At 49.1% G+C, this 27,158-nt stretch overlaps 1 protein-coding gene across 1 annotated transcript in view; it reads right to left on the bottom strand.

Annotated features, from left to right (window-relative positions):
* Positions 1-3,859: 3,859 nt before the first annotated feature.
* Positions 3,860-27,158, bottom strand: part of PLA2G4D (phospholipase A2 group IVD) — a 39,567-nt gene continuing 16,268 nt past the window's right edge. The window contains exons 2-20 of the mRNA XM_042989221.1: positions 22,459-22,531; positions 22,156-22,292; positions 21,433-21,564; positions 20,678-20,718; positions 20,292-20,334; positions 18,894-18,957; positions 18,367-18,494; positions 17,470-17,580; positions 17,305-17,342; positions 16,989-17,124; positions 16,533-16,669; positions 15,123-15,345; positions 8,546-8,663; positions 8,000-8,137; positions 7,651-7,758; positions 7,317-7,508; positions 6,874-7,040; positions 5,818-6,004; positions 3,860-4,713 (exon numbers count right to left, since the gene is read on the bottom strand). Of these exons, the coding sequence (XP_042845155.1) occupies positions 4,487-4,713; positions 5,818-6,004; positions 6,874-7,040; positions 7,317-7,508; positions 7,651-7,758; positions 8,000-8,137; positions 8,546-8,663; positions 15,123-15,345; positions 16,533-16,669; positions 16,989-17,124; positions 17,305-17,342; positions 17,470-17,580; positions 18,367-18,494; positions 18,894-18,957; positions 20,292-20,334; positions 20,678-20,718; positions 21,433-21,564; positions 22,156-22,292; positions 22,459-22,531 (2,400 nt within the window). The 3' untranslated portion in view covers positions 3,860-4,486. The remainder of the gene's footprint in view (positions 4,714-5,817; positions 6,005-6,873; positions 7,041-7,316; positions 7,509-7,650; positions 7,759-7,999; positions 8,138-8,545; positions 8,664-15,122; positions 15,346-16,532; positions 16,670-16,988; positions 17,125-17,304; positions 17,343-17,469; positions 17,581-18,366; positions 18,495-18,893; positions 18,958-20,291; positions 20,335-20,677; positions 20,719-21,432; positions 21,565-22,155; positions 22,293-22,458; positions 22,532-27,158) is intronic.

The following is a 27,158-nucleotide window of genomic DNA, read 5'->3' as shown; positions in this document are numbered from 1 at the left end:
CTGATTGCCGGTGATGGCCTGGCCCACAGCTTGAGTGCAGAGAACCAGTTACGTCATGCCTGGACTCCCAGCCCACAGAAACAGAAATGAACTCCAGGAAACAGTTATCAAGAAATGGAGTTGGCAGGCATCCTGGTCTTCCTGAACTGTATGGAAATGAGTCTAAGATTTCACCATTCAGGATGACAGGGCAGTTTTTTTCTTTCTAATAGATACTGTATTAGTCAGGGTTATTCAGAGAAACAGAACCGACAGGAGATACATATGTAAACATATATATGAGAAAGAGAAGGAGGAAGGGGAAGGGAGAGGGGAAGAGAGAGATTGATTGATTTACTGTAAGGAATTGGCTCACACAATCGTGGAGGCTTGGTGAGTCCAAAATCTGTAGGGAAGGTTGGCAGACTGGCGACTCAGGGAAGAGTTGCAAGGGGTCCAAATGCAGTCTGCCAGCAGCTTTCCCTCTTGCTATGGTAGGTCAGTCTCTGTCCTATTAAGGCCTTTAGTTGATTAGATGAGGCTCATCCATGTTGTGGAGAGTAATCTGCTTCACTCAAGTCCACTGATTTAAATGTTAATCTCATCCCCAAAACACTTTCACAGAAACATCTAGAATACCGTTTGACTAACTATTGGGGCATTGTGGCCCAGCCAAGCTGACATAGAATTAACCATCACGGATACTCTATATCTGGTTAAGTAAATGCCCTTCCATTCCTAACATATTAAGAGCTTTTCATAAATCTTGCATTTGTGTTGAATTTTATCAAGCAATTACTTTTATACTATTATTCTCATTTGGTCTATACCTTGTTAAATCAAATTTAACAGGAAAATAAAATATCCTTCAGTTCACTCTTTGCATCCCCACTGCCACAAGCCGTGTTGGTCAGAGAGCAGATTGCCAGCACAGACCCAGGAGCAGTGACGAGGCAGCTTGGAGGGCCTTCCTGTCCCTGAGACAAGCCCTGGGTCTGGGCCTTGCCCAGGAGGGGCCCACAGGCTGCAGAAAGAGCCTTGTACAATCCACATGGAGACTGTGGGTGGGCCTGACAGCTGCCTGAGTTGTAGGCCTCACTCGGATCAGGATGGGGCTGAGACCTCAGGTAATCAGGGAGCCTGGGGTAACAGCAGCTAGTTGGGGGGCGGTGGCAGTGGGAGACAAACCTGCTCACATGCACACATGCACACTCATGCATCAGGGGTGGCCTTGAGCCTCAGTCCAGCCGGCTCTGGGGCGCACAGAACTCTGGCTCTCTCTGGCTTTAGCGAAAGCTCCCCAAATGGAATAAGTCTTTCTTTCTTTCTTTCTTCTTCTTTTTTTTTTTTTTCCTACTTGGGCCCCTGTCAGTCCCCAGAACATAGGTGCCCTGAGTCAGTCAAACTGCAAGGTTGAGGGAAGAGTCCTCCAGACTGCTGAGTCTGCCCGGTACTTCCAACCCCACTCGCAAGGGAGTTACCAAACTGCAGCTTGAGGGAACATCCCCTTTACAAGAGAGCCCTCGTGACACCAGCTGGAAGTTCAGGGGTCCCGGGATGACCCTCACTTCAGATCAGCTGGCTACCAATTCCAGGGTCCCCAGCACCTCAGCTTTGATAATTGGCTAGAATGACTCACAGAACTCAGGAAAGATCTCTACTTACAATTACCGTTTATTTGACAGTGAGGGGGTACAGACTGAAGCCAGCCAGAGGGAGAGATGCACACGGCAGAGTCTAGGAGGGGTTTAAACACGGAGCTCCCAGTCATGCCCTCCCCACACAGTCACGGACCCGACGGTGTTGCCCTCATCCACCACAGTGTGTGACAATACCCACAGAATATTACCAACTAGGGAGATTCACCTGAGCCTTTGTGCAGAGTTTTTCCTGGGGCTTGATCACATACTGCCCATGTGGCTGACTTTGGTCTCCAACCCCACTGGTCTGTCAGGCTCATGGCTTTAGTCCCAGTTCTTCTGGAGGCAGCAACTAATACCGACTGTTCCAGAGTCCCCATCACAAATCACACTATGAGGCTGTGCAGCGGCCAGATTCCCAGGCAAACAAAGACACTCCCGTCAGGCAGGCCATTCAAGGGATGAAGAGATCACCGCTCAGTAGCCCAGAGCAAAGGCATGACCTCTGTTCAGGTATGGTTAATTCTTCATTGTACAGTAGGACATGCCATAAAGTAAGTACCCAAACATGCAGTGTGGTGCGACAGCTTGGCTTGATTTTAAAGCCTCCAGGGACGCCTGGGTGGCTCAGTTGGTTAAGTGTCCAACTTCAGCTCAGGTCATGATCTCACGGATCATGGGTTTGAGCCATGCATCAGGTTCTGTGCTGACACCTCAGAGCCTGGAGCCTGCTCAGGATTCTGTGTCTCCCTCTCTCTCCTGAAGTATTTCTTCCTCCCCCACTCATTCTCTCTCTTTCTCTCTCTCAGAAATAAGTAAGCATTAAGAAAGAAAGAAAGAAAGAAAGAAAGAAAGAAAGAAAGAAAGAAAAGAAAAGAAAAGAAAAGAAAAGAAAAGAAAAGAAAAGAAAAGAAAAGAAAAGGAAATCTCCAGTTCCAGTGCTGGCTTTGCACTTTTGAGTTTAAGTTACTTAACCCTTATTCATGCCCAACAAAGTTGGAAGGCTCACAATTGCTGATTTCAAAATGGACTACATACTACAGCCATCAAAACAGTGTGGTATAACATCAGGATAGACAAACAGATCAATGAAAGGAGCACAGATAGACACCCTTGTGTTCACAGATAGCTGATTTTTCAGTGAGGGTGTCAAGACAATTCAGTGGGGAAAGAACTGCCTTTTCAACAAATGGTGCTGGAATAACTGGATATCCACATGCAAACAAGTGAAGTTGAACCCCTATTTCACACCATATACAAGAGTTAACTCAAAATGGACCAAAGACCTAAATGTAAGGGCTAACACTATAAAACTATTAGAAGAAAACATAGGTGTAAATCTTCATGACCTTGGATTAGACAATGTTTTTTTTAAATATGCCACCAAAAGCACAAATAGCAAAAGAAAATATAAATGGCACCATCACAATAAAAAACACTTCCATGCTTCAAAGGATATCATCAAGAAAGTGAAGAGGCAACCCGTAGATTGGGAGAAGACCTGCAAATCATATATCAGGGATCAGGGATTTGTATGTAGAAAATATAAAGAACTCTGACAATAATAAAAAGATACATAATCCAGTCAAAATGGGCAAAAAGATCTGAATAGATAAAAGAAGAAATGCAAAAGGCCGACAGTATGTGAAAAGAGCCTTAACATCATTAGCCATTAGGGGAATGCTGATAAGATACCAAGATACCACTTTGCACCCACATGGACAATTAAAATGCAAAAGACAGAAAATAACGAGTATAACAAGTGTCAGCAAAGATGTGGAGAAACTGGAACCCTCGTGCAATGCTGACAGCAATGGAAAACGTTGCAGCAGCTTTGGAAAACTAGCTGGCGGTTCCTCAGAAGGCTAAGCAGAAAATTACCATAAGACCTAGCAATTTCACTTCTAGGTATACATGCAAAGCAATGAAAAACACTGTCCACATACAAGTGTGTATATGAATGCTCATAGCAGCATTATTCATAACTGCCAACAAGTGGAAACAACCCAAGGGCCCATTAACCAATGACCATTAGGTGAAGTTGGGCCATCTACACAACGGAATTGCATTCAGCCTTGGAAAGGGGTGAAGCAGAGATACCTGCTACAATGTAGATCAATCTTGAACATATTACGCTAAGTGAAACAAGCCAGACGCGAAAGGCCACATATTATAGGATTCCATTTATATGAAATGGAATAAGCAAATCTGTAGAGACAGAAAGTAGATTAGTGGTTGCCTAGGGCTGGGGAGGGAGGGTTGACGTTGACAACTAAGGGATGAGGGGCTTCCTTCCGGGGAAGTGAAAATCTTCTCAAAATGACGACGGTGGAAGCTGCACAAGGAAAAACCACAGAGTCATACGCTATAGATGGATGAATTATGTGGTATGTGGATTATAGCTCACTAAAGTTGCTTACAAAGAGTATAAAAGGAGAATGAGAAAAAGGAGGAGGGGACGAAGAGGGGACTCTCAGGACATACTGTGATTCCTGATGCCCGGAGCCACCTCTCAGTCAGGCCATCCCTTGCCCTGCTTGTCCCCACTCCTAGTCTCAAGCCTCAAGCGTGTACCCCAAATCTGTTCTGTTCAGCATGAAAGTAATCACACGTGCACTTTTGTCCAGTCGGACCAGCTATTCTACACTCTGGTCTGGTGAGGAGCTCACTTCCAGCTCCTCTCAAGCCAGCGATGAAAGTGAGGGAGAATTTGGGTCGTGAGACTGGCTGCCGAGGAAGCCCAGGCCTGGGACAGCCCAGAACTCCAGCCCAGTGAGGGCTGCAGGGCTGTGGCTGTAGCCAGCTGTGCTTGGGTTAAAGCCCTCAGCCCCTGGAGGGTCTTCAGGGTGCCGGGTCCCTGAGCAGCCTCAATTCTGTGCTGTTGGAGGTCTGGCCCCCAGGGCCCGGTGTTTCACGGCCATCCTCAAGGCCTGCAGAATGGCATCCTGGCTGTTCCGTACATTGTAGTCACTAAGCTGCAGCAGGCGATCAAAATCTTCCTCCTTGTAGGTCATGTTGAATAGGGAATAGGGTGAGGCGGTCCCAGTGAGATCCACCTGGCCAGCTGGGAGTTCTGTGGGGCTGCGTAGGACACCTGTCCGGAGAGGGGAGGGGTTAGGAGTAGGACCCACAGGCCTCCAGGGGTGGGCAGAATGAAGCCTTGAGACTGGGCACAGGGGGGCGCTGTTCCTCACTGAAGGGGCTCCTTGCTTTCCTCTGCCCTCTGTGTCCTTTGCCCAGAAATATAAATGTGGTTAGTATATGAACACACTATTTTGAGATCTGAAGGGTTTGCTGCTCCCCACACTTCCTCATAGCAATGCACTTCCACTATAAAGGGAACCTCACAGTATCCCTCTGTATCACCTTCAGGGGCAGGGTGGAAACAGTGGGACAACAAAGTCAGGTCAGTGAAAGATTCAGCCAAGAGTCTGAAAACCAAAGGGATTTTTGCTTTGTAAGAACCAGTCTTTGTTGAGAGAGAAAGAGAATTCCGCAACGTGGGCTGAGCCTGTTAAGGGTAGAGCTGGAAGGTTTGGAATTAGAATGGGAACCAGCAAGCCAGGAATAATGTACAAAGGCAGAAGTTAAGTTTTCCCACCAGAAGGAGTTAAAGGTCTGACCCATTGACAGGAGGTGAGGATTGGAAGGCCTGTGATGAGGGTTTACATTTCAGAGGCCCCAGAGTGGAGTCCCAGCTTCCTGAGAAAAGACGGCAGGCTGGGCTGGGGTGGGAGGGCAGAAGCCAACTGAAATCTCAGGTAGCTTCAGGGGAATCTGAGAGCAAGGGGCCCAGGGCCTCTCTGTCCTGGCTGTCTAGCGGTCCAACAATGTGGGGCCTAAGCACAGGTGGAGATGGCTGCAGACGGGGGGGACAACACAGACCTCTGGTACAGGGATTCCCACACACCACCACAGAACAGGACTGCTGAGGAGCCCAGGTGTAGCTCGGGAGGCCGGGGGAGGGGGTGCCTGGGGTCATGACAGAGGACAGCATCACAGTGACTGTGCCAACAGAGAGCCCCTGTGAGGATGCGGCACCCACAACAGAAGTCAGCACACTGCCATGTCCAAAACTGGGTGGGAGTAGCCTGAAGACCCCCTCCCTTTGCTGGCTACAGGAGGGCTGGGAAGGACCCAGGCAGTGCCTCTGAGGATCCAGGCTGCCAGGCTGTTAGGAAGGGAGGGGATGCCTTACCAGGGGCTGAGTGGTCCTTGAAGGAGGCATTGACCAGTGGGAAGTGCAGCAGGACAGGGGTATCAGGGTGAGTGGGGTCCGAGAAGAGGTGGCACTCTGTTGGCTGGTGTTGGTCCTGAGGGTTGGGGTCCACTCGAGGGAATGGCAGTCCCTGGGCCCGGCAGTACAGCTCAGTCTGCTGCAGCGTCTGGTTGGGGAGAGGGGGGCCCAGAGAGAACCAGCTACTTCCTGGTCATCCCAGGTCAGTGCTCTTGAAAATGCTAGGATAGCTCTAGCCCAAACTGACTGCTCAGTGTCAAGACAACCTGGTACTGACCTGTGTGGGGTCTAGTGCCTTGGAGGGAGGCGAAGGATTCCAGTGGTCTGCAATGTTGTTTGGTTAAAATCTTTAGGTGAGGTATAGACCTAGCACCCTTGCTCCCACTTGGGATTCAAATCTGGGTTATTCATGGGGCGCCTGGGTGGCTCAGTTGGTTGAGTGTCCGACTTTGGCTCAGGTCATGATCTCACGGCTTGTGAGTTCGAGCCCCACGTTGGGCTCTGTGCTGACAGCTCAGAGCCTGGAGCCTGCTTCGGATTCTTTGTTTCCCTCTCTCTCTGCTCCCTGCCCACCCCCCCCGTCCCCGCTCATGCTCTCTCTCTCTCAAGAATAAATAAAAACATTAAAAAAATTTGTTTTAATCTGGGTTATTCAAATCCCAGAGCTTAGAGAGCCTCAGTAGGGGACCCACTTGTGTCCCTAGGTCTCCCACCCAGGGGGGCCTGAGGGGATGGGATGTGGACTCTCCTCCCAGTTCTGTCTAGCTGTTCTTCTTGGGGTGGGTGTGGTGAGCTACCTCCCATCTGCCTGTCCTGGGAGCCCAGGGCCCCAGCACCTTCATAGCCCTTCCCAACCAAGGACCCTGGCAGGAGTCTGTGGGTTAGAGCCTGTCACCCTTCCTTCCCCTTGGGGACCCAGGAAGTCAGGGCCAGTGGCCCAGTGGCCCCTTGCTTGCCCCTGGAGCATGGCCTGGCTGACTAGAGTATCTGGGTTTCCCATGAGGCAACCAGAAGCACCTTAAAGGGTGAGGATAGGGAGTAGTCGAAGGAGAGTATGAGGTCCAGTCTGCGGCCTGGCCGGAACATGGAGGGACAGCTGGTGTTGAGGAAGTAGCCGCCATCTACCAGGCAGAGCTGTGGCTCCTGAGGCGTAAGCTGGCCAGGGGTGGAGTCTAGCTCACAGTCTGATGGGGGAGGCAGTGATAGTCAGAGGCAGCCCCTCCACCACAGATCATCTACCTTTCATACTACATTTGTCTCCATGTCCCCTTCTAACTTCTGGAATCACTCCCTGAAAGCACACACAACCCCAGCCCTTCCCAAGACCTTCTGCAGGCCAACCCCAGAAGGGGATGCTATGACCACCCCTCCCCCCAAGTCCCCCGCCAGTCCTAGCCCTGGTCCATTTCCACCTGGGAGCCTAAGCCTATTACCTGGGGATACACGGCAGGGGCCCTTACCTGCCCAGGTGGAGAAGTCTCTCTGGCTATAGTAGTCCTGGTGCAGCTGGAGGCCCCGAAGGAAGTTGAGGCTATGCTGGTGGAGCGGCCTGCCTGTCAGGAAGCCCTTAAATGCCTTGGCCAGCATTGTTCCGGGTTGCAGCCAGGATGCCTCCAGCCACGAGGAGGTCCTCATGGAGGCAGGAGACTCCTCTGGGTTCAGAGAAACAGACATCGGTCCAGTGAAAGGCCTGGAAATGCCTGGCCCTGCCTCCCCTCTGATAGTGCCCTCCCCCAAGCACCTGAAGAGGAAGTAGACTCATTTCAGGCTACTTGCACTGTCCCCCCTTCTCACCCAGGTTCTTAATTTTGTCCTTGACATGCTGCTTCCAGGTGTCATCAGAGCTGATGAGGTCATACCAGGCATCCAGCAAGTTCAGGGACAAAACGTTGCTCCAGATACCTGAAGGTCAAACCCCCACCAAAGTCACCCTCAAGCCTCAGCACCCTGCCTCCCATCACCTGGAGGGTGGGGACGGAAGAGGGGAGTCAGGTGGGCTGCCCCTGCAATGGCTTTTCCCCACAGCCCAACTCTAGTTTCCCCCACCTCCAGGGCCTCTGCCAGACCTGAGTATGGGAATCATGTCTGGGCAATGAGGCCTGGCCCAGGACTGGCTAGAATCTTCCGAGTGACCACCACTCACCTTCCAGAAAGCAGATCCGGGACTCAGGGAGCTTCCTCATCAGCCGCCCCATGAAGAACTCAGAGCCAAAGAGATCAGAAGGGACAAAGGCTCCATACTTCAGGAACCCCACTTCATAGGGTGAAAACTCTACCCACTCTGTAGGAATAGGAGCAAGAGGCAGGAATGAGAGGAGAGTGGGTTGAGGAGAGCCCCAGCTCTGACAGGGGCCAAAGACACTGCCCCCCACACAGGCCTTAGCCTCCTCTCTGCCTGGCTGACTCCTGGGCTCACCATTCTTCCACCCAGCCCCTTGACCACATCCCCACTACCCCACAACCAGGAGAGTGGGCTCTGCTCCCTGGCTCATTAGCCCATCAGAACCTCCTCCCTTCCAGAAGGCTGAGCACTCTGTGTAGGAGTTTCCCGTTTGAATCCTCTGAAGGCCTGCTGGGTGCATAGGAGGTATGCACGTACGTGTGTGTATGAGTGTGTGTGTGTGTGTGTGTGTGTGTGTGTGTGTGTGTGTATGTTGGAGGGTAGTGTGGACAGGACTAAAGACTGTACCCTTGAAGTCCAGGGTCTCCAGATGGTTCTCTTTGACATTGAGGCTCAAGTAGAGGGGCAGAGGGTTCTGGCCCCGCTCCAGTGCAGCTCTCTGTTCTGACAGCTTCTGATCCATCACCTGGAGTGGGAGGCATGAGGGCTTAAGTGAGGTAGGGAGCATCCTGGAGGCACAGGCTGAGGGTGAGGAGGCAGCTCCCCGCTGGAATTTGTGTGGCATGGGTGGGTGCACCCATCCAGTTTACACTCCCACCCTCATATTCTGACCAGATTCAGGGTCACCATGGGGGACTATGGAGGTTGTGCACTGCACATGTCTCAAAAGAATGCCATTCACAAGGACTACCGTGTCAACAGCAATACCCTACCCCTGCTCCTATGATTCCGTTGGCCCCATCCTTATGGGTTGAAGGGTGGAGTGGTTGTGGGCCCTGACACATGGACACAAAGGCACACACACACACATACATTGCTTTCCAGAAAGGACACAGGAATCCCCTTTCAGTACACATTGTAAGCTCTGTCGGGGGATGGGCTGTCCCTTCTAGATTCACATGAATGCAGTTCAAGTTTCAGCCCTTCCAACATGCTTTCTGGTCATCCTTGCCTCTCCCTCTTCACCCCCTTCTTTCCTGCTTTGCACAGTTGAAGTTGTACCCCGTTGATTAGTCTTGCCTCTGTTTCCAATTTTCTCTTCAATAAAACTCCAAGTTCTGCCTTGATGGCAAGGACTGTGGCTCGCCTTATTGAGGAGCCTCCGCAGAGCCTCACGGAGTTCTAGGAGCACAGAAAGGTCTCCCTCTATCCCGGACCAAGGATGCAAATAGGGTTCATTTCCAGCATCAGCAAGGTTAATGGTGGTGGCTGGCTGGAGCCCCACCTGGGGAACGAGGCTTCCACAGGTCCTGGCTGCTTCTGCCAAAGCGGGGCCTGTGCCACACACAGATACACCGTCCCTCTCTTAGGCTCTCTGAACTGGAAGGCACCGCACTCAGTAGCCAGACCTAGGGGTTTCCCAAACTGCCCTATCAGCCCTTATGATCTGATTTACTTGGAGAATGTGCTAAATTAAACATACAGATTACTGGGTTTCCTCCTGAGAATCAGCAAAAACCACTTAGGAATTTGCTTTTTCTTTGGTCTCGCCAGATGATTCTGATGATCAGCAGATGTATGTCCCAGGATGCTAGCCCTACCTTTCTAGTGAGGAGACCCCTCCCACACGCCCGGTGTCCCCCATCTTCCCCCTGCAGCCCTCTGTCACTGATGCATCATCTTTTCCCCTAGTTCTGCACTAGTGCCCAATAGGACTTGAGTTCTAGGGAAACCACAGGAAGAATCCCCAAATACAGCTTAAGCCCCTGGCACTATTTGTCATACGTACAAGTCAGTCCCTCAGGTGTGAAGTGTGTATGTAGTGAAGAGAGGGGGAGCTTGATTAATACCTGCAATTTCCCTTCTCAAAGGGTAATAATTCTCCAATTCTCTTCTTTTTATTTAGGCATCCTGTTTGTCTGCTCTTTTGTCTTGTACGATGAGGGAAAATGTGTCCTTTATTTACTCCAGAAGAACCATTTCTGACCTGGGGGAGAGGGTCAGCACACTCCACCATCTACTGAAATAATACCCAGCCTTCTTCTTCCTTTTTTTTTTTTTTTGTTTTTGAGAGAGAGAGAGAGAGAGGAACAGAGAGACCGGAAGAGAGAGAACAGAGAAAGAGGGGGAGAGAGAATCCCAAGCAGGCTCCACACCCAGCATGGAGCCCCATGCAGGACTCAATCTCACCATTGTAAGATTATGACCTGAGTGGAAATCGAGAGTAGGATGCTTAACTGACAGCCACCCAGGCGCCCCTCTTTTTCCTTTTAATAGCTCACCAGGAAGTGGTGGCAAGCTTCTGGATCTCCAGACCCCCAGTTTCCAAATGAGCATCCCCAACCCTTCAGAGCACCACTCTGATGACTCAGGAGTCCCCCTGAGGTGTGGAAGCTGAGTGCAGTGTTGACCATGGGTTCATGTGGTCTAGGCACTGCATTGGGGTGGGGGGGTGGAGGGGGGGGGAACTAAAGGCAAAGCCTTTCTGTCCAGAATTGAAGAAAAACACGTAAGACCTTCTTAACTCAGGAAAACACGAGAAAAACTGAATTTCTTCCTGAGGAATGGTGAGTAGATTCTAAGCAGTTCAGTGCTTGCCACCAAAAGATAAAAGAAAAATGTGTGAGAGACATAGTTTGAGAAGCACTGATTATAACTGGTGTATTTTCAAGCAGGTTTTTACAAAACCACGACAATATTATAGAAGTGTGTAGACTAATAACGTCGTTCTGTGTAAAGTTCAGGTTATACTATTTCTCTAATAATACTTAATATTAATGAAACTGTGATTTGTTATGGAGTTCTATTTTCTGACATGTAAAATGACTTTTGGAGCCATGGATTGGTATAGCAGGGAGATAATAAATGCTTCTTTCTACCCAGAAAGTTAAATTTGAAATACATACTACATTTTTCTGATTAAACAATTATTTTAAAAAGCATGCAATGGGGGCGCCTGGGTGGCTCAGCTGGTTAAGTGTCCGGCTTCGGCTCAGGTCATGATCTCATGGTTTGTGAGTTTGAGCCCACATCAAACTCTCTGCTCTCAGCACAGAGCCCACCTCGGATCCTCTGTCTCCTTCTCCCTCTGCCTCTCTCCTGCTTGCACTCCCTCTCTCTCTCTCAAAAATACATAAACATTAAAAAGTTTTTAAAAAGCATACAGTGAATGTTAGCTTTAAGAGATAAAGCATGATAACTAAGAAAAAAAAAGACTATTTGAAAAGCTTTAACATTAAAATAAAAATTTTAAAACCACACCAGTGCTCATTTTTAAGGACACATTGTTTGTTCAACAAGATCATAAGATTTTTTTCCTGTGAACCAAAAAAAAAAAAAAAACCAAAAAACCCCCAAAACCCCAAAACCTTATTAAGTTTGTCTTTTAAAAAAAGACTATAAACCTTGTACATAAAACCATGCACGAAGTCATTACTGGAGAATCAAAGGGTAATTAAATAAAAGTGTTCTTTATAGCCTCAGATCAAACTGCATTTTATAGCACATCATAAATAAACTTAAAAGAAGCTTCTCCCAACTCTATAGTAACTATACCTCCACCAGATGGGAAAGCCACTAATAAAACACTGTATCCTCACACCAGAACATGAACTTCAATAATAGACCTAAACAATACACAGGATATATTAATAAAATAAAAATATTTCAAGTAATTACATTGGTTTTATAAATTTAATGCCATTTCAATAAAAATTCCAAAAATTTTCCCATGAAACTTGACTGGCTGATTGCATTACACGTATAGAAGAGCTAAGGCCCAAAAGGAGCCAAGACAATTCTGAGAAAAACCAAGGTGGCAGGTGGTGGAAAGTCAGCCCTGTCAAATACCAGCATGTACTACAAATGTGGAGTCACTAAGCCAGGGTAGTGTTGGCACAGGGAATCGGCCCCATTCGAATGGAAGAGAGCTCAGGAAGGGTCCCGTGAGTGTGTGAGAGCTGACAAGTGAGACAAGCAGCAATGCAGACTTGTAGAGAAAGAAGAATCAACAAGTGGCATTAGGAAGGTTTGCTATCCATATAGAAAAAAAAAAATTGGATTCAAGTCCACATAATACTTGAAGACATATTCTGAGTAGATTGAAGTCCTAATTGTGGAAAACAAATCTTTAACACTTTAATAAGGATATATAGGAAGAGATTTTATAACTTTAGGAGGGAGAAAGATTTCTCTAGCAAGACCCTAAAAGCACAAACCATAAAGAACATAATGAGACACTGGATTATATTAAAACTATGCGTCAAAATCTAATAGAACTGATAAAGGATTAATGTCCAGAAATGGATAATAATATGTTAATATTAATTATTATTTTAATTATTTTTAAATATTATATTGATTATTTTTATATTTAAATTATATTTAGATATTTTAATTATTATTTATTATTAAATTTCTTAAACATTTATTAAATATTAAATTATATATTTATATTTATATATTATATATTTTATATATTCTATTTGATACTTAGATATTATAAATTAAATATTAAATTAAATATTTATTGAATATTAAATATTATTAATATTAATTGTAATTAATTAATAAATAATATTAATATCAAGAAAATGGAAAGCTATAACAAAATTTTGTATAGCACCCATAAAATGATCAAAAAACTAAAATTTTATTTATTTATTTATTTATTTATTTTATTAATATATGAAATTTATTGTCAAATTGGTTTCCATACAACACCCAGTGCTCATCCCAAAAGGTGCCCTCCTCAATACCCATCACCCACCCTCCACTCCCTCCCACCCCCCCCCCATCAACCCTCAGTTTGTTCTCAGTTTTTAACAGTCTCTTATGCTTTGGCTCTCAAAAAACTAAAATTTTAAAGAGCACGTAAGAAAAAGAAACCATGATACATTGATGGCAGGGGTGTGAATTAATGAAGCCTCTTTGGAGAACAATTTGGAGAACAATTTGGCAATAGGTAGGAAAGCAAACGATACATGTGCCCAATGGCCTGATAAGTCCACTGCTGGGTGTGTATCTTCAAGGCTCAGAGAATCTCTAACATTTGTGCACAAGGGGACTTGTACAAAACCATTTGTGCAAGTAACATTATATTTTTCTTAAGGATGTATAATAAAAGGTGTATAATAAGATAAACAATAAAAGTAAAGTATGTTATGTACTTATGTTTTGTATTATACAATACAATAACATGTAAGACCGAAGATATGAGTGTGATGATAAAGCCAAATTCAGGATGGTGGTTCCCTCTGGGGTGGGAGGGAAATGGGACTTGGGAGTGAGCCACAGGAGGCTTCAACTCTTTCTGTAACATTATATTTCTGAGGCAGGTTGGCAAGATTGTGCATATTCATTACGTTATTCTTTCTGCTTTATGCATTTTCTTATCATGATTTTTATATCTTGATAATCTGAAGATTATCATAATATTTAAATGAGAAATACTGATTTTTATAATAAATATTTTTAAACTAATAAATACAAAACAAGAATGGTTGGTAATTTCCAAATAGCACTGTGCTTGCCAGCAAGAATAACATTTAAAGAAAAATTCAAAGCAAAGCCATTTTTGGCACTCATTCATTTATAAAAAGTCTTTCCTGGTCAAACTCCTGATTCCCAAAAACAAGAAAGACAAGAATCCTTTCTCTGCTAATATATTTGATAGTTTACTTTTAATTATGAATGCTGACGATAACCTTTTGTGTTTTAGTTGTTCCACATACTTAAAAAAATTTTTTTTTAACATTTTATTTATTTTTGAGACAGAGAGAGACAGAGCATGAATGGGGGAGGGGCAGAGAGAGAGGGAGACACAGAATCGGAAGCAGGCTCCAGGCTCTGAGCCATCAGCCCAGAGCCCGACGTGGGGCTCGAACTCACGGACCGTGAGATCGTGACCTGAGCTGAAGTCAGAAGCTCAACCGACTGAGCCACCCAGGCGCCCCCCACATACTTTAAAAGAAACGTTTGCATAATTATATGTGGTAAAACAATAGTGGGAAAAAAATCACTGACTTTAATATCAGTTAATGTAAGATTTAACAGTTGACTTACTAAACTTTCCTTAAAGAAGCAATGTAAAGGGGTGCCTGGGTGGCTTAGTCAGTTGAGTGACTGACTTCAGCTCAGGTCATGATCTCACGGCTTGTGAGTTCGAGCCCCGCGTCGGGCTCTGTGCTGACAGCCCAGAGCCTGGAGCCTGCTTTGGATTCTGTGTCTCCCTCTCTCTCTGCCCTCCCCCGCTCATGCTCTGTCTCTCTCTGTCTCAGAAATAAACATTAAAAAAAATTTAAAAAAAAGAAGCAATGTAAAAAAAAATGCATACCCTCAGTTTTGTCTTAATGGTGTTACAATAACAGTAAAGAAATATAATACCTAATACTTAATGCTTACTCTATCCCAAAGCACTACAGAATGCTCACAACAATGCCTTGAGGTGAGAACTGTTCTCACTAAACCTCCCCTCTCTCTCATCCCCCCTGAACAAATGAGAAAACTGAGGCACAGAGAGGTTAAGTAACTTGCATAAGAACACACAGCTAGTAAGAGGTACTGAGATTGAACCCAGGGAATCTGGCTCGAGACTGTGCTTTTAACACTGTCATGAAGATATAGAAGAAGAATATATTCTATATTGCAGTATTGATAAAATAAAAATTGCTCAAGCAATCTCTCTGACACCCAAACATAATGTGAGACTTTTGTCTCACTGCCGAACTGACTTTGGCATTGACTGGTCCCTAAGCTCTTGAGAGATCCACAAATTTCTATTTTGTGGCAATGAACTGAAGAATAGCCTGATTCAAAAAGGCAGCATCCCAAAGTAGGGCAGACACTGAGACACTGTGGTTCCTACTTCCTCTAACCACAGATCCCTGTCTCCCTCAACCTGTGGGAAATGCACACACGACTAACTGCAAGGTTGCCCTGGTCCCGCAGGTGCACACATGCCCTGCCTGGCAAGCAGGTGCCCTACCTGGCCATGCAGCATGGACTCCAGCACAAGAGCCCACAGGTCCACAAAGGTCTTGGGGTGGCCCTGCTTAGCCCGCAGCTCCAGCTCCCGGCAGTAGCTTGCTAGGCGCTCTGGGGAGAAGGCCTCCAGTTTGCTCTTGGCCAGGTGCTCTCTAGCACATTTGATGGGTCCTTCGAGGTCCCCCTGTGACCACTCCGGGTCCCCGTAGAGGTGGGCCATTGTCCTGGGAGAATAAAGGGACAATATGGAGGGAGACGGAGGCCCAGCTTGGGTCACTGCAACACCTCCCTCCCACTTCTCCCAACGTGGTACTCCTGCAGCTAAGGCCCTGCCCATCTAGAGAATGTGTCTCAGGGCTTTCTCTCAGATCAGCGCTGTCCAATATAATGTGAGTCACATATGTAATCTGAAATTTCCTAGTAAGTACATTTTGAAAAAGAGAAGGCTAGTAAAAATTAATTTTAATAATATATTTTAATTCAATATATCTAAAATTTATAATTTCAACATGTAATCAACATAAAACATTGACATAAATTCATATTTTTCAAACTAAGTCTTCAAAATCCTTGTGTATTTTATAACGCATCTCAGTTTGGACTTGCCACGTTTCACGTGGTGGCTATCCACAGGTGACTAGCAGCTACTGCATTGTATGGAACAGATCTAGACCCTACACCCATCTTCATGGGCCTGTCCTCAAGCCCTTTAAGATGCTGCATGTCAACAGCTGTCACCTAAACTCCTCAGAGTTTACTCTTCTTTTACTCCTTAAAGTCACATTTCAGTAAGACTCAAAGGAGTGAATTTCTAACAGTGAAAAGCCCCACCTCATCATAGGCAGAGTCAGATACAGGAGGCAGTGGTGTCTTCAGGCAAGACAGTATCTCTCCATCTAAATTTCTTCATCTATGTGTTAGGGGCAGTAAGAGAAACTACCCTAGGGAGTGTTATAAGGATTTAATGAGGTAACAACAATTAAAGAGAAGAGAGCTACCAATGTGGAGTTCCTGGTACTTATCATACATGTTAAGTGTTTTACTTGGGCTGTCCCATTACAGTCCTATGAAGTATGTACTACTATTACCCCCATTTTGGAGATGAGTCAACTGAGAATCAGAGGAAATAAGTTGCCCAGGAAGTGGTGTTGCAGAGACTCAAACCCAGCTCCTTCTGAATCAGCTGCCTTACACCTCTTCGGTAGCATGGAATGATGTCCTACAATGCCTCTCCCATGGCAGGACCTCTGTAACATCTACTTCCTCCCTTTTGAGAAAGTCACTTTTGGCACCCGTCAGACCGGACTGCTCACACCCATGTGGCTTCCTCACAGAGAAGGTTCCCCTGGTGTCTATCCCACTCCCCTCTGGGACCTGATCATCTATGTCTTCCAGTCCCCAGGGCCCTCACCATGTAGAGCCTGAGATGCCACTGAAGTAGGTCACACAGTCCAGGAGGCCCAGCTTCTGTAGGGCCAACAGGTGGCCGTAGAGAGACGTCATGGCCCGGGCACCTCCTCCTGTGGCCATTATGCCCACAACAGGGACCTGGACCACACACAAAAATAGGCTGGCTTAGCAAGGACCCAGGATAAAACTACTTCCTGGCTCCAGGGAAGGGACCTCATGGCCAGGGCCTGACTGGAGTCGGGATTAGAGCTAGTACCCAGCCCCTCCCCCAGGAAGTGACACATCTCAGCCCTGGACAGATCCCCAAAGAGAGTGAGAACCCCAGAGCTTACCCCCTTCACCACCACCCCCCACCCTGCTCCATGTCCACTCCCATGTCTGCTGACTAGAGTGTCTAGGGAGGGCATAGGAATTGGGTACTTCCTTAAGGTCATTCCAAGGTATTGCACCCCCAAACCTCATCCTCCTGTAGGTCTCTGTCCAGCTGCAAGACCTGCTTGAGAGCCTTGGCCACCACCTGCTTCCTCCTGCTCAGGAAAGCTTTCTCCTCTGCACACAGATCAAAGCCCAGGTGCATAGCCAGCTCCTTAGGGCTGGGCAGTAGAGGATCCAAGAGTCAGGGGACACTGCATAGCTCAGCCACTGGTTGGCCAAGCCCACGATAGATGCCAAATAACCTCCCTTCTCCCATCCCCAAAGGCCAGGCTTTGCACAGCTCTCCCCTGCCCCATGATCATCCCTCACTGTCTCCCACAGATATGAATGTCCCTTACCAGCCCTCAGTCTTGAGCTGCAGTGTCACTTCTGGGGCCTGAAATCAAAGCAAGAGACTGAACTAGGATGTCCTAGACCCTGGAGGGAAAGTGGGTAGACCCTGGGGGCCTGGGCTCCCCATCTTTATTCTCACTGGCACTTCCCATCTAGTTGAAGCCACTTACGTTTGTAGCAGGAACGTTAATGGTCACCTCCTTTCCCATGGCCAAGGACCTTAGAGGCACAGTGAGGTGCTCAGCTGACTTGTCTGAATTCCAGGCATTCCTTTCCAACCTCTGGAGGGAAATATTCATTCATTCAGCCAATCCTTACTGAGTATCTAGAGAGTGATCCAGACACAGTCCCTCTCTGATAATATGAAAATAATCACAATATTTATAATTATTATAATTATGGTAATTACAATTACTAATTATAAAAATTCTTGCTAATATTTATGGTTCTAACTGAATTATGGTATGAATTTATAATGAATTAGGTAATGAACAGATGTTAGTAAGTGTTGTAAAGGGAAAAAATGTTGTAAAGGAAATAAGCAGTGTGATATGATACAATAACCAAAGGAGGGGTGTGTGGGGTCTATTTAAGATGGGGAGTCAAGGAAGGCCTCTTTGAAGAAGTGCTATTTGAGCTGAGATCTAAAAGGAGAAAGAGGAAGTAGAGGATCAGGCAGCCTTGAAAGGAGTCAGAGGTAGAAGAGAGAAAGCACTTGGCATGTTCGAAAAGCAAGAGACAAGTATGGCTAGAGCATCATAAAGAGGGGGAGAGTGGACCAAGATGAGGCAACAGAGGTGGGCAAGGGCCAGGCCTTGTGGGCACAGATGTGGGATTTTAATCTAAAAGCATCATTGCAGGAGCCATTGAAAAGTTCAGACAGTCTGACAAGGCATAACAGCCCCCATGCCCACTTGAGGCTCCTGGTGATTTCCCTGTCTTGCCAAGGGCTTAGCGTCTAACTGGGGGAGGCTGGCAAGGCCACAGGAGCCTGGTGTTGGCCTGAGAGGGGCCCACAGCAGCTGGAGCTGGTCCAAGGCTGGGAGAGCTCCAAAGCAAAGACCTACCTTCAGATGCCCACTCAGTTCTGCCTCTTGGGCTGCCATGTAATGGAAGCGGAAGGATGCTGTGCCTAGTGCAGAGGTCTGTGTGTCTTCATATGAGCCCTTCAGCACCAACTCCAGCTCATCCTGATCTAGGGAGAAAATGGGCAGATTAGCACAAGTGGAACAAGAGCCAGGAATCCCGGCAGGGACCCAGGGAAATCGGCAGTGCTGCTTGAACTTGGCCAAGGCCTGGGAGCCCGGGCCGGTAGACAGGATTCTGGAAAGAGTCCTCCCCAGTCTTCTGGGCCCCACAACCCCCATGGGACTCCTACCTGCTGCTACATAGCCTCCTCCAGGTCAGGGGACCCTCCTGCCTAGAGGAGACTTGTTGCCCTTGTCCAGTGCGGGCAAGAAGAAAGAGGCAAGCTCTGCTCGGCTGCTCACCTCCCACTCTGTACAGGTTTCCAGTCACCCCATCTAGCAGAGACCAGACCTGGTTCTGAGCCACCCTCAGGCAGAAGCCAGACCTGGTTCTGAGCAGGCCTCACCTGTGACCGTGGCTGTGCTCCCAATGCTGAACAGATGGACATCCAGGCATGACAGCTCTCGGGCCTGGGGCAGACCACATCATGGGCAGGGGGCTCTGGAGGGAAAGCTGAGGTCTCCTTGGCTTTGCTCTCAGAACCCCTCTGTCCCAAATCCACCACACGCAGAATGGGAAGTGAGGGCCAGAGTGGGACTGGAGGCAGAACCCCTGACTCGAGACACTTCTAATCTGCTGCAACTGCCAAGTCAGGTGTTCTGGAGCAGCCAGGAGAGTCCCTTCTCCACCCTGCACACCCAACCCCCGGCTTTCCTAGATTTGCCAAACATCAGAGACCCTTGAAGGCCACCCAAGCCTCAGACACCGTTCTTTCTTCTCTGTGTTTCTCTGGACTCAATCTGGAGAGTGTGTTCTACCATAACTGCCCCCAAACAGTAGCGTGCAAACCACTGGTCTATGATTGGAGAAGCCTTTACAATGTTAACAGTGAAGGTACCTCCAGCCTGTCCTCCTGTTGACCTGCTGGCCAAATGAGCCCGTAATGCCTTTCATTCTCTGTAATGCCTGTCAGCTGACACCCACAGTCCACCCGGCTCTTGTTACCGATCCTCTCCTGTAGACCTGCTGACTTTATCAACCCACCACTGGTCTCCATCACTCAGATAAAAAGCAGCTGCCTAGGTATGATGATTTTAACGTGCATTTGTAAAAGTGATGCTAGCCCATCAAACAGGCACTTGCACAACCCTGAGGGTAAATGCTTTCTTCAGTTTGGGACTCTATGTGCCTTACCTCACCTTAGGCCCAGCCCTGCTCCCAGGTCATGGCTGTGTTGCTCACCTGTGAGCTTTGAGTAGAAAGTGCATTGGTTACCACTGCAGCTTTGTGAGTTTGCTCTGTTTTAAAAGAGCTGACCAGGACTGTCCAGTGTCTCAAGGAGGAGCTGACTGACCCCCTGACGCTATCCCAGAGCCCCCAGATTGGAAGCAACCACACTGGAAACTCCCTCTGAGCCTCTGCTACTTCAGTACTAACACCCCAGCCCGGCCTGGGCTTCATGACTTGCTCACCACCTTCCAAGGCTGAGAACTTAAGTCCATCACAGGTGACAACACTGTCAGGAACACCTAAAATCCCCCCAACACTCCCTCAGCCATCCAGCCTTGGGCTACAACCTCCTCTCAGCAGAGCCTCAAACTCTCTCTCTCCATATTCCCTGAAGGCCCTGGCCCTTCCAAGCCCCAGCCCCTGATCACAGCCCCGGCAACCACCTAGCTGGGAGGCCAGGGGTGGTAGTACCACAAGCCTCTGTCCCTGCCTGTCCCTTCTGCACCTCCTACCTCAGTTTCAGCTCTGGGGCCCCTCCCTCAGATGCCCTTACAAGCCTGAGGAGAGTGGTTACCACAAGGACGTTGTTGGTGATGAGGTTTTCTGGGCGTTCTGACCTGGAAAAATCAAGACATCGGGAGCTCAGCCTGGCAAAGGTGAATACTCCCTGCACTGGGCTGTCCCCTCACAGGCTAGCCTCCAGCCTCCCTGGGGCCTCCCCAGGGAGATGCTGAGGGACCCTAAGTCCTGGGTACCATTCATGAGGGGGGTGCTTCTGAAAAGTGCAAGGTGAGGAAAGAGAGGGACAGTGGGGCCAAGGAAGCAGTGACTTTCCTCTAAGACCCTCCACCCAGACTGGCAGGGGTGGGGACTAAGGGATGGAGAATCTGGGTCAAAGACATTTCCCTAAATAAATCCTGGGTCCTGAGACACTCCCCAGACTGTGTGATTGTTACTCACATTTTTTCCATTAGGAACTCCACGTCCAGCTCCTCCTGTCCCTGAAATCAAAGATAAACAAGTCATCAACATTTACACATATCTTTGGAGTTGACACAGTTCTTTGACAACGCACTGTCTCGTCTCGAGCAGTGTCTCAGGGATGCACAGTATAACAATTCTTCCCACTTTACAGATGAGGAAATTGAGGCTTAGGGAAAGATGGTCTACCTGCCCAAGTTACCTACAGCTGATAAGTCTGCAGAGAGCAGTTCTCTCTTCTTGGCAGGGCTGAAGAGAGGGATGAGCACAAGCCTAAAGAGGCTTAAGGACACCCAGGGCCCATCTCCTGTTCCTCTGGTGGGGAACCTGACCCCAGAACCCTGCCTTCCCACTCCTTACCTGCTGGAGAAAGAGCAGAGGCCTTCATAAAGCAGGCCTTGGGTACCACGGGAGATCAGAGGCAGTGAGCAGGAGTGATGGATCCCACAACAGCCCCAAGTTAGTTACCCTGAGCTGTGTTTTGATGGACATTAGGAAGTTGTTCACCACTGAAACCTTCCTCCCATAGATGACTAAAATCCCTCCACGGAGTGATTCAGTCTGTAACAGTCTAGTTAAGCCTTTTCCTTTCCTATTAATGTGTAAATCTCTGGGAGGGGTTGCCATCTTTCTGGGATGAATTCAACCCAGCAGCATCCCAATAGATAGGCAAAACTGTAACTTCCTCAGCCTGGAGCTGAGAGAGGTGGGGCCCAAGGGGATCCCCCACCCACCTGGGGACGCAGGGAGAAGGTCTTCTGGAGCAGCTGGCCAGGGAGGACTTCTGAGACGTCATAGAGAATCTTGAAGCAGGCATCATCCTCCGTGACTGGGTCCTCATCATAGACGTTTAGCTCCAGAATATTCTAGGGACCCGAGAACAGCAACTTGACACATTATTTACTCATTACTGTACTTCACACCTGTTGAAACTTTACTTGATGTCCAGGGTCAGGAAAGATTATTATGCCTCCATACTTTGTACTTCAAAATAAAAAGGATAGTAAAACTTCAAAGCAGTAAAAGGAAATCCGGCAAAGTTCCTAATCTCCCCCACCCTTTAATTGTTTTTTATAAAAAATAAAATCCTTTCAGTGTTTCCTCACCTCCAATCTCCCCCCACCCCCTGCCGCCCCCACCTCCACCCCAGCTTGCTGGTCCCCCAGGGCACCATATGTACCAGGAGCTTCCATGCATTTATCTCATTTAACCTCAAAACAACCCCATCAGGAAGGGATTCTTCCTGTCTCCCTTCCACCCATGGCCTTAGAGAGGACCAGCAACTTGCCAGAGGTCAGACTCACAGCCAGCTGCTGGGTCACACATTCTCTCCCACACAGCTGTATCCAGGCTGGGAACAAAGATACCTCCCCAGTGTCTCCGACTGAGCCCTGGAGGGAAATTTGTTCCAAAAGAAGGATATAGCCTGTCCTTAGGAGGGTGGCCCTGGCCTTTACCTTGACCCGACTCTGGATCAGGAAACTGAAGGTCTCATTCCATACAGGATGACTGGAGTTGGTGATTGTTTTGGTTTTAAACTTTGTCCCAGGTGCAGTGGGCAGCTGTAGGGTCACGTAGGGGTCTGCCTCACTCACTGCCAACATCAAGAGAACAGTGTCAGAGAGAATTCCTTACACTCCTCTCCAGGGGACTCACCATGTTCCTACCACAACCAGCCCAGCCCCCAGGTTCTCGCCTGGGCCTTTCCCATAGGATCTGGTCATCTCTGCACCCCTGGAGCCCAGGAAACCATTACTCACACAGGTCAGCCCAGCCCAGGTTCCTGGCCTCCAGGACCTTCACAGTAAGCCGCCAGCAAGGAGAGGCCTCCACCTGGAGAGAAATAACAGACTATTCAGTCCTTCCCGCCCAAACTCGAGCCCACCAGTCTGTGCTGAGGTTTCTCCTAAGATGCTCCATGATGCTGCATGGCATTCTGGGGCCAAATAGCCTGTGCCCACCACTGTCCTCGGAGCTGTGGTTCCAGGCTATAGGAGTCAAGGCATGGCAGGCCACCCAGGGGGTGGAATTTGTGGGATCCCCTCCCCTTCAGGGACAGGATTGCACAGTGCAGTGGTGAAAGCAGGGAAATGAGGGCCAAGGAATGGCCACCACACTGGACATGTCAGTTTGGGGTTGCCCCCACCCAGGGCCCCCAGAGAGGGCAGCCCTTTGGTGAAGCATGTGAGTCTGCTGTTCAGCACCCCTCAGCCCTCTGGACAGGACATGGGACTCGACACCAGGGAGGCTGGGCCCTGGGAAGCCCAGTCATCTGTGACAGCCATGGGCACTCACCCTCTCTTGAGTGTGAAATAGGAAACTCCAAGAGCATCAGGCCATTACCGTGAGCAAGAAGCCATTGTGAACTAAGGCACTGGGGAGGCCACATTAGCCCACAGACAAAAAGCCCAGTGAGGAGGAAGAAGGAACTGAGTGGGCACAAGTGCACAGGGGCAAAAGGAGCAGAGGTGGTGAAGGACAAGCAGTAGGCAAGTAGGATGCACCAAGTCCTGCTGGGGACAGGGCACCCGGGGGCTATCCTCACATCCCTACTGCTGAGGCCCTTGCCACTGCCTAGATCCTGGGTGCCTAGTGTTTCTGTTCTTCTTGAGGCCTGGCTATGGAGCTGTTACTGGGCACCCTGCGCAAGGTTCTTACAGCAAGTCCCTGCGGGCTGAGGTAGAGGTGACACTGTGCTTCCATGATAGACATTCGGCCTCATGTGGTGGGGAGATAGTGCTGCGATGACACCAAGGAGCTTTCTTGCTTTGTGCCCTCCCACCATCAGTCCCTTCTGTGCCCATGATCCAGAAGTCTCCTGCCAGGGCCCATCTCAGCTCTGCACAGACGCTGCCTGCTGGGGGCTGCCTCAGTGTCCACAGACCAGCTCTCTATTCCCACAGAGAAACTTAAAGGACAATGGACCACAGCAGGGTCGCTCAGGACCAGTGCCCTGTGGGTCCCCACATCACTGTCCTGTGCCTTCATGCTGAGTATCTTTGTCATTCCTGTCAGCTTTCTGGCAGAGCATATGTGATATCCAACCCCCCCCCCCCCCGCCTGCCCCGACCCCGAACCCCCTGCAAGGCCTACTTGTTTCTCCCTTCTTGGGGCTTAACTCCAGTGACACTAGCAACACTTTGACCCTACACGCCTTAAGCCAGAGCTTATAAATGGTAGACGTTTCATGGCTTTTTAGACACCTGGTTCCATGTCCTCCCTGCACCCAGATTCTATCACTGCCTGGACAGAGGAAGTGATGGCTGGGGTCCTGGGGCCCAGGAGGGAGCTGTGCTTCCATGCCCCACTCCAGGACAGGGCAAGGACAGAGGCAGCCCCTGCTCCCCCTCATTCTCGAGGCCACAGCCTGTGGGCTGCTCTAGAGCCACATGGGGCTTCTAAGTGTCCCCAGTTGCTCCTTTCCAGACAGTCACCGTGCCCAATTTGAGCATTGTTGCCCATTTCTCTCTCTGGTCACCAAAAGCCTCTCAATCTCAGAAAGCCCACTGTTCCCTGGCGGGATATTTTTCCAGGGTGAAACCCTATTTCTTGTCACACCTAAAACCATCAATGTTGCAGAGCACCAGAGGATGGGCAGTGACAGTAATTACAGTAATTACTACTGAGGGAGGTGGAGTGGGGTGGTCAAGGCAGGCTCCCAGCCACGATAGCTGGATCTAAACCCTGGTCCTCTGCTTACTTGCTGTGTGACCCTGGACAAGTCACTAAACCTCCCAGTGCCTCCAATTCCTCATATGTAGTGGAATTAGTAGAGGCTAAATGTGTTAACACCTGTAGAATGCTTAGCAAAAAAGTAAAGTTTCCAGATAATTGCTCCTATTACTGTTTATTAAGTGCTTGTCATATTTCTAGGTGCTGTACTAAGCATGTTATGTATTCCAACTTGATTTATCCTCCTGACAACCTCCTAAGATAGTACAAGATAGTATTCTGCTTTCCTCCCATTTTACAGATGAGAGAACTGCTCAGAAAGGTCAACTTGCCATAGGTCACAGAGTTAGTAGGTGACATAGTCAGGATTCAAACCCAGATCTTTAAGGCCAGAGCTCATATCTCCTGTGCTGTTCTACCTTCCCAGGACTTTGCTTCTTTGTAAAAGCATGCAACTTTCCCCCACTGCCCTGTGGATATCTAGACAGCAGAATTTCATAGATTTGTTTTAGACCAATGTGAATATTGAACTAATAGGATTCTCCTGAGGGCACTGCAGCTTCCCCTTCCCTTTTGAAATGTCCTCCCATCTGAAATCATCCCATCAATCCTTAATTGATGACTGACCCTGGATGCTTGTGGAGAGCTTCTCCAGCAAGGACCCCCAGCCCAGCTTCCTGGAAGATCCTGGGAGTACCTCCCTGCTGAGAGTGTCAGCCACTGTTTCTCCCAGGGCCTCCCCCAGCCTCCTCCCTATGGAGAGACTCAGTGCTGACCCCTGCTCAAGACAGGAGATATGACCCAAGGAAGTTTGAGGGGGCTGGAGTCCCCATATAGGGGTCTGGAGTATCTGTGACCATGGGGTCTTCATCAGGAGGAGAAAAATGAGCAGGCTGCCTTTCCCCCTGTTGGCACCCAGGGACCTGTGTGGTAGAGGAGGTTGGAGAGAGGGAGGTTGGAAACTTCAGGAACAGCCTCAGGCCCCGTGTCTCCTGAGTCATGCTGAGCTGATTCTCCCAGATCTCACAGCAGGCACGTTCCAGAGCAAGTCCTGGATGCTTCGCCTGTCCTGCCAGCTCAGCTCCTGCTGCCAGGGCAGGCTCCAGTTCCCTCTTCCAGTAGGAAAGACGCTGGGTGAGGCCACTACTGAGGCTGCCCCAGGAGCCGACTTGAAGGCTGAGGGTTAAGGGTCTGGTCTTGGGGACTCAGTCAGTCCCAACAACATCAGCTGCAGGAAAGGTGTTTTCCAGGCATGTGGGCCGACTCAAGCTCCCAGAGCCACTGCACCTTGAGCTTCAGTTTTGCCCCTGGGCTGGGCCTAGAGCAGGCAGAGGGTAGCAGGAAAAGATGCCCGGCCTTCCCCAGGGAGACAAGGACGAAGACAGATACTTCAGAAACTTCCACAGCTGGAGGCTGTAGGGTCAGGGGCTCAGGCTCCTGACAGGAGGAGCAGATTAACCCCGGGCTGTCCAAACCCTCCACCACCAGCTCCTGCAGCCTTGGGTTCTTCCCAGCCCCCCATCAAGGCGTTTTCACTAATGTCCACCTTGGAGGGGGTGGTCTTCTAGACCTCAGGTTGACACGGGCTGGGGCAGTGGGTGTCATCCTTCAGTGGAGGGGTGTCTCTCTATCCTTCCCCAGATTGCCTGGTCCCTGGACTGAGTCAGGCAAGTCTTCTGCAGAAACACCAGTCTGGAACTGCTGGACTGGATCTGACTCAGGCCTGGGTCTCAGGGTCAAGGTTCCAGAGGCCTGGCAACGTCTGAAGAATGAGGCAAATGCCTCAGGACAGTGTGCTTAGCACACTTAGCCCCTGTCATGGCCACTGCCTGGGGCACCAGGGGAGACCTGAGGAGCCAGTCCCTCTGGCCTTGGTCCACAGCAGAGGAAGACAAATCTGGGCTAAGGGGAAGCACATGGAAGGAGTGGGGCTAGTCGTTTATAGACCTCTGTGGCCTGGTTGCAGCCTCATCTCTTGGGCCCGGGAAGTAACTGGCAGCGGGTGGGGAGTTGGCCTGGCAGACCTCTTGAGACACACAGGGTGGTCCCTTGGCCCCAACCACTTCCAAGAAGTTCACTACCTGCAGTGGTGAACTATGGGCCTGGTGGGGTATCCTTTGGTGACACGTAGCCACTGTGTTCTCTGATGCAGCCTGTGAGCTTTTGTGGGAAGGAGGGTAAGAGCCTCTAAGGGGGCTACTGGCTGATCACTCACAGTGGAGAGGGAAGGCTCTGGTCTCCCAGGCCCTCTACTTTTATGAGAGCTGATCATCTATCCACCCCACCCACTCCCCATCCCCAAACACAGAACCCCTTACCTTCTACTTCCCACCCTTGGCCTCTGCCTAGGCTGAGACCCCAGCTCTGGGACCCAGGCCTTTGCCAGAGGTCAGAATTACCTCGGTGTTAGCTATGTCAGGCTTCTCAGAATGCACCCTGGCCCCAGGCCCTGCCCTGAGCGATGCCCAAGGGCTTGGCAACACTGTTACCTGGTGAGGATGGCCAGGTGGTCCCCTAGTTGTCAGTCTTTCCATACTGACACTCCCAGGCTCCAGCTCCTCCCAAGATGCCAGCTCCCTCGCTGGCTGGCAGCAACTATTCCAAGGGAATGGGACTGAGAATCTGCCAGGCTCCGAGGAGCCATGATCCTATAAACAGGTTGGGGCTCCACCCCCCCAAGTCACTCCTTTAGCCTAGCACCTTCTCCTCTTCCCCAAGAGGCTGGGCCAACCAGCATCTCCAGAAACCTCTGGCAGGGCTCCAGGGCCCACAGGTGGAGCACCCCTTT

The sequence above is a fragment of the Panthera tigris genome, chromosome B3 (assembly GCF_018350195.1).
Source record: "Panthera tigris isolate Pti1 chromosome B3, P.tigris_Pti1_mat1.1, whole genome shotgun sequence".
Lineage (NCBI taxonomy): Eukaryota > Metazoa > Chordata > Mammalia > Carnivora > Felidae > Panthera > Panthera tigris.
The sequence above is the reverse complement of the archived record's forward strand: the minus strand, read 5'-3'. Positions and strand labels throughout refer to the sequence as shown.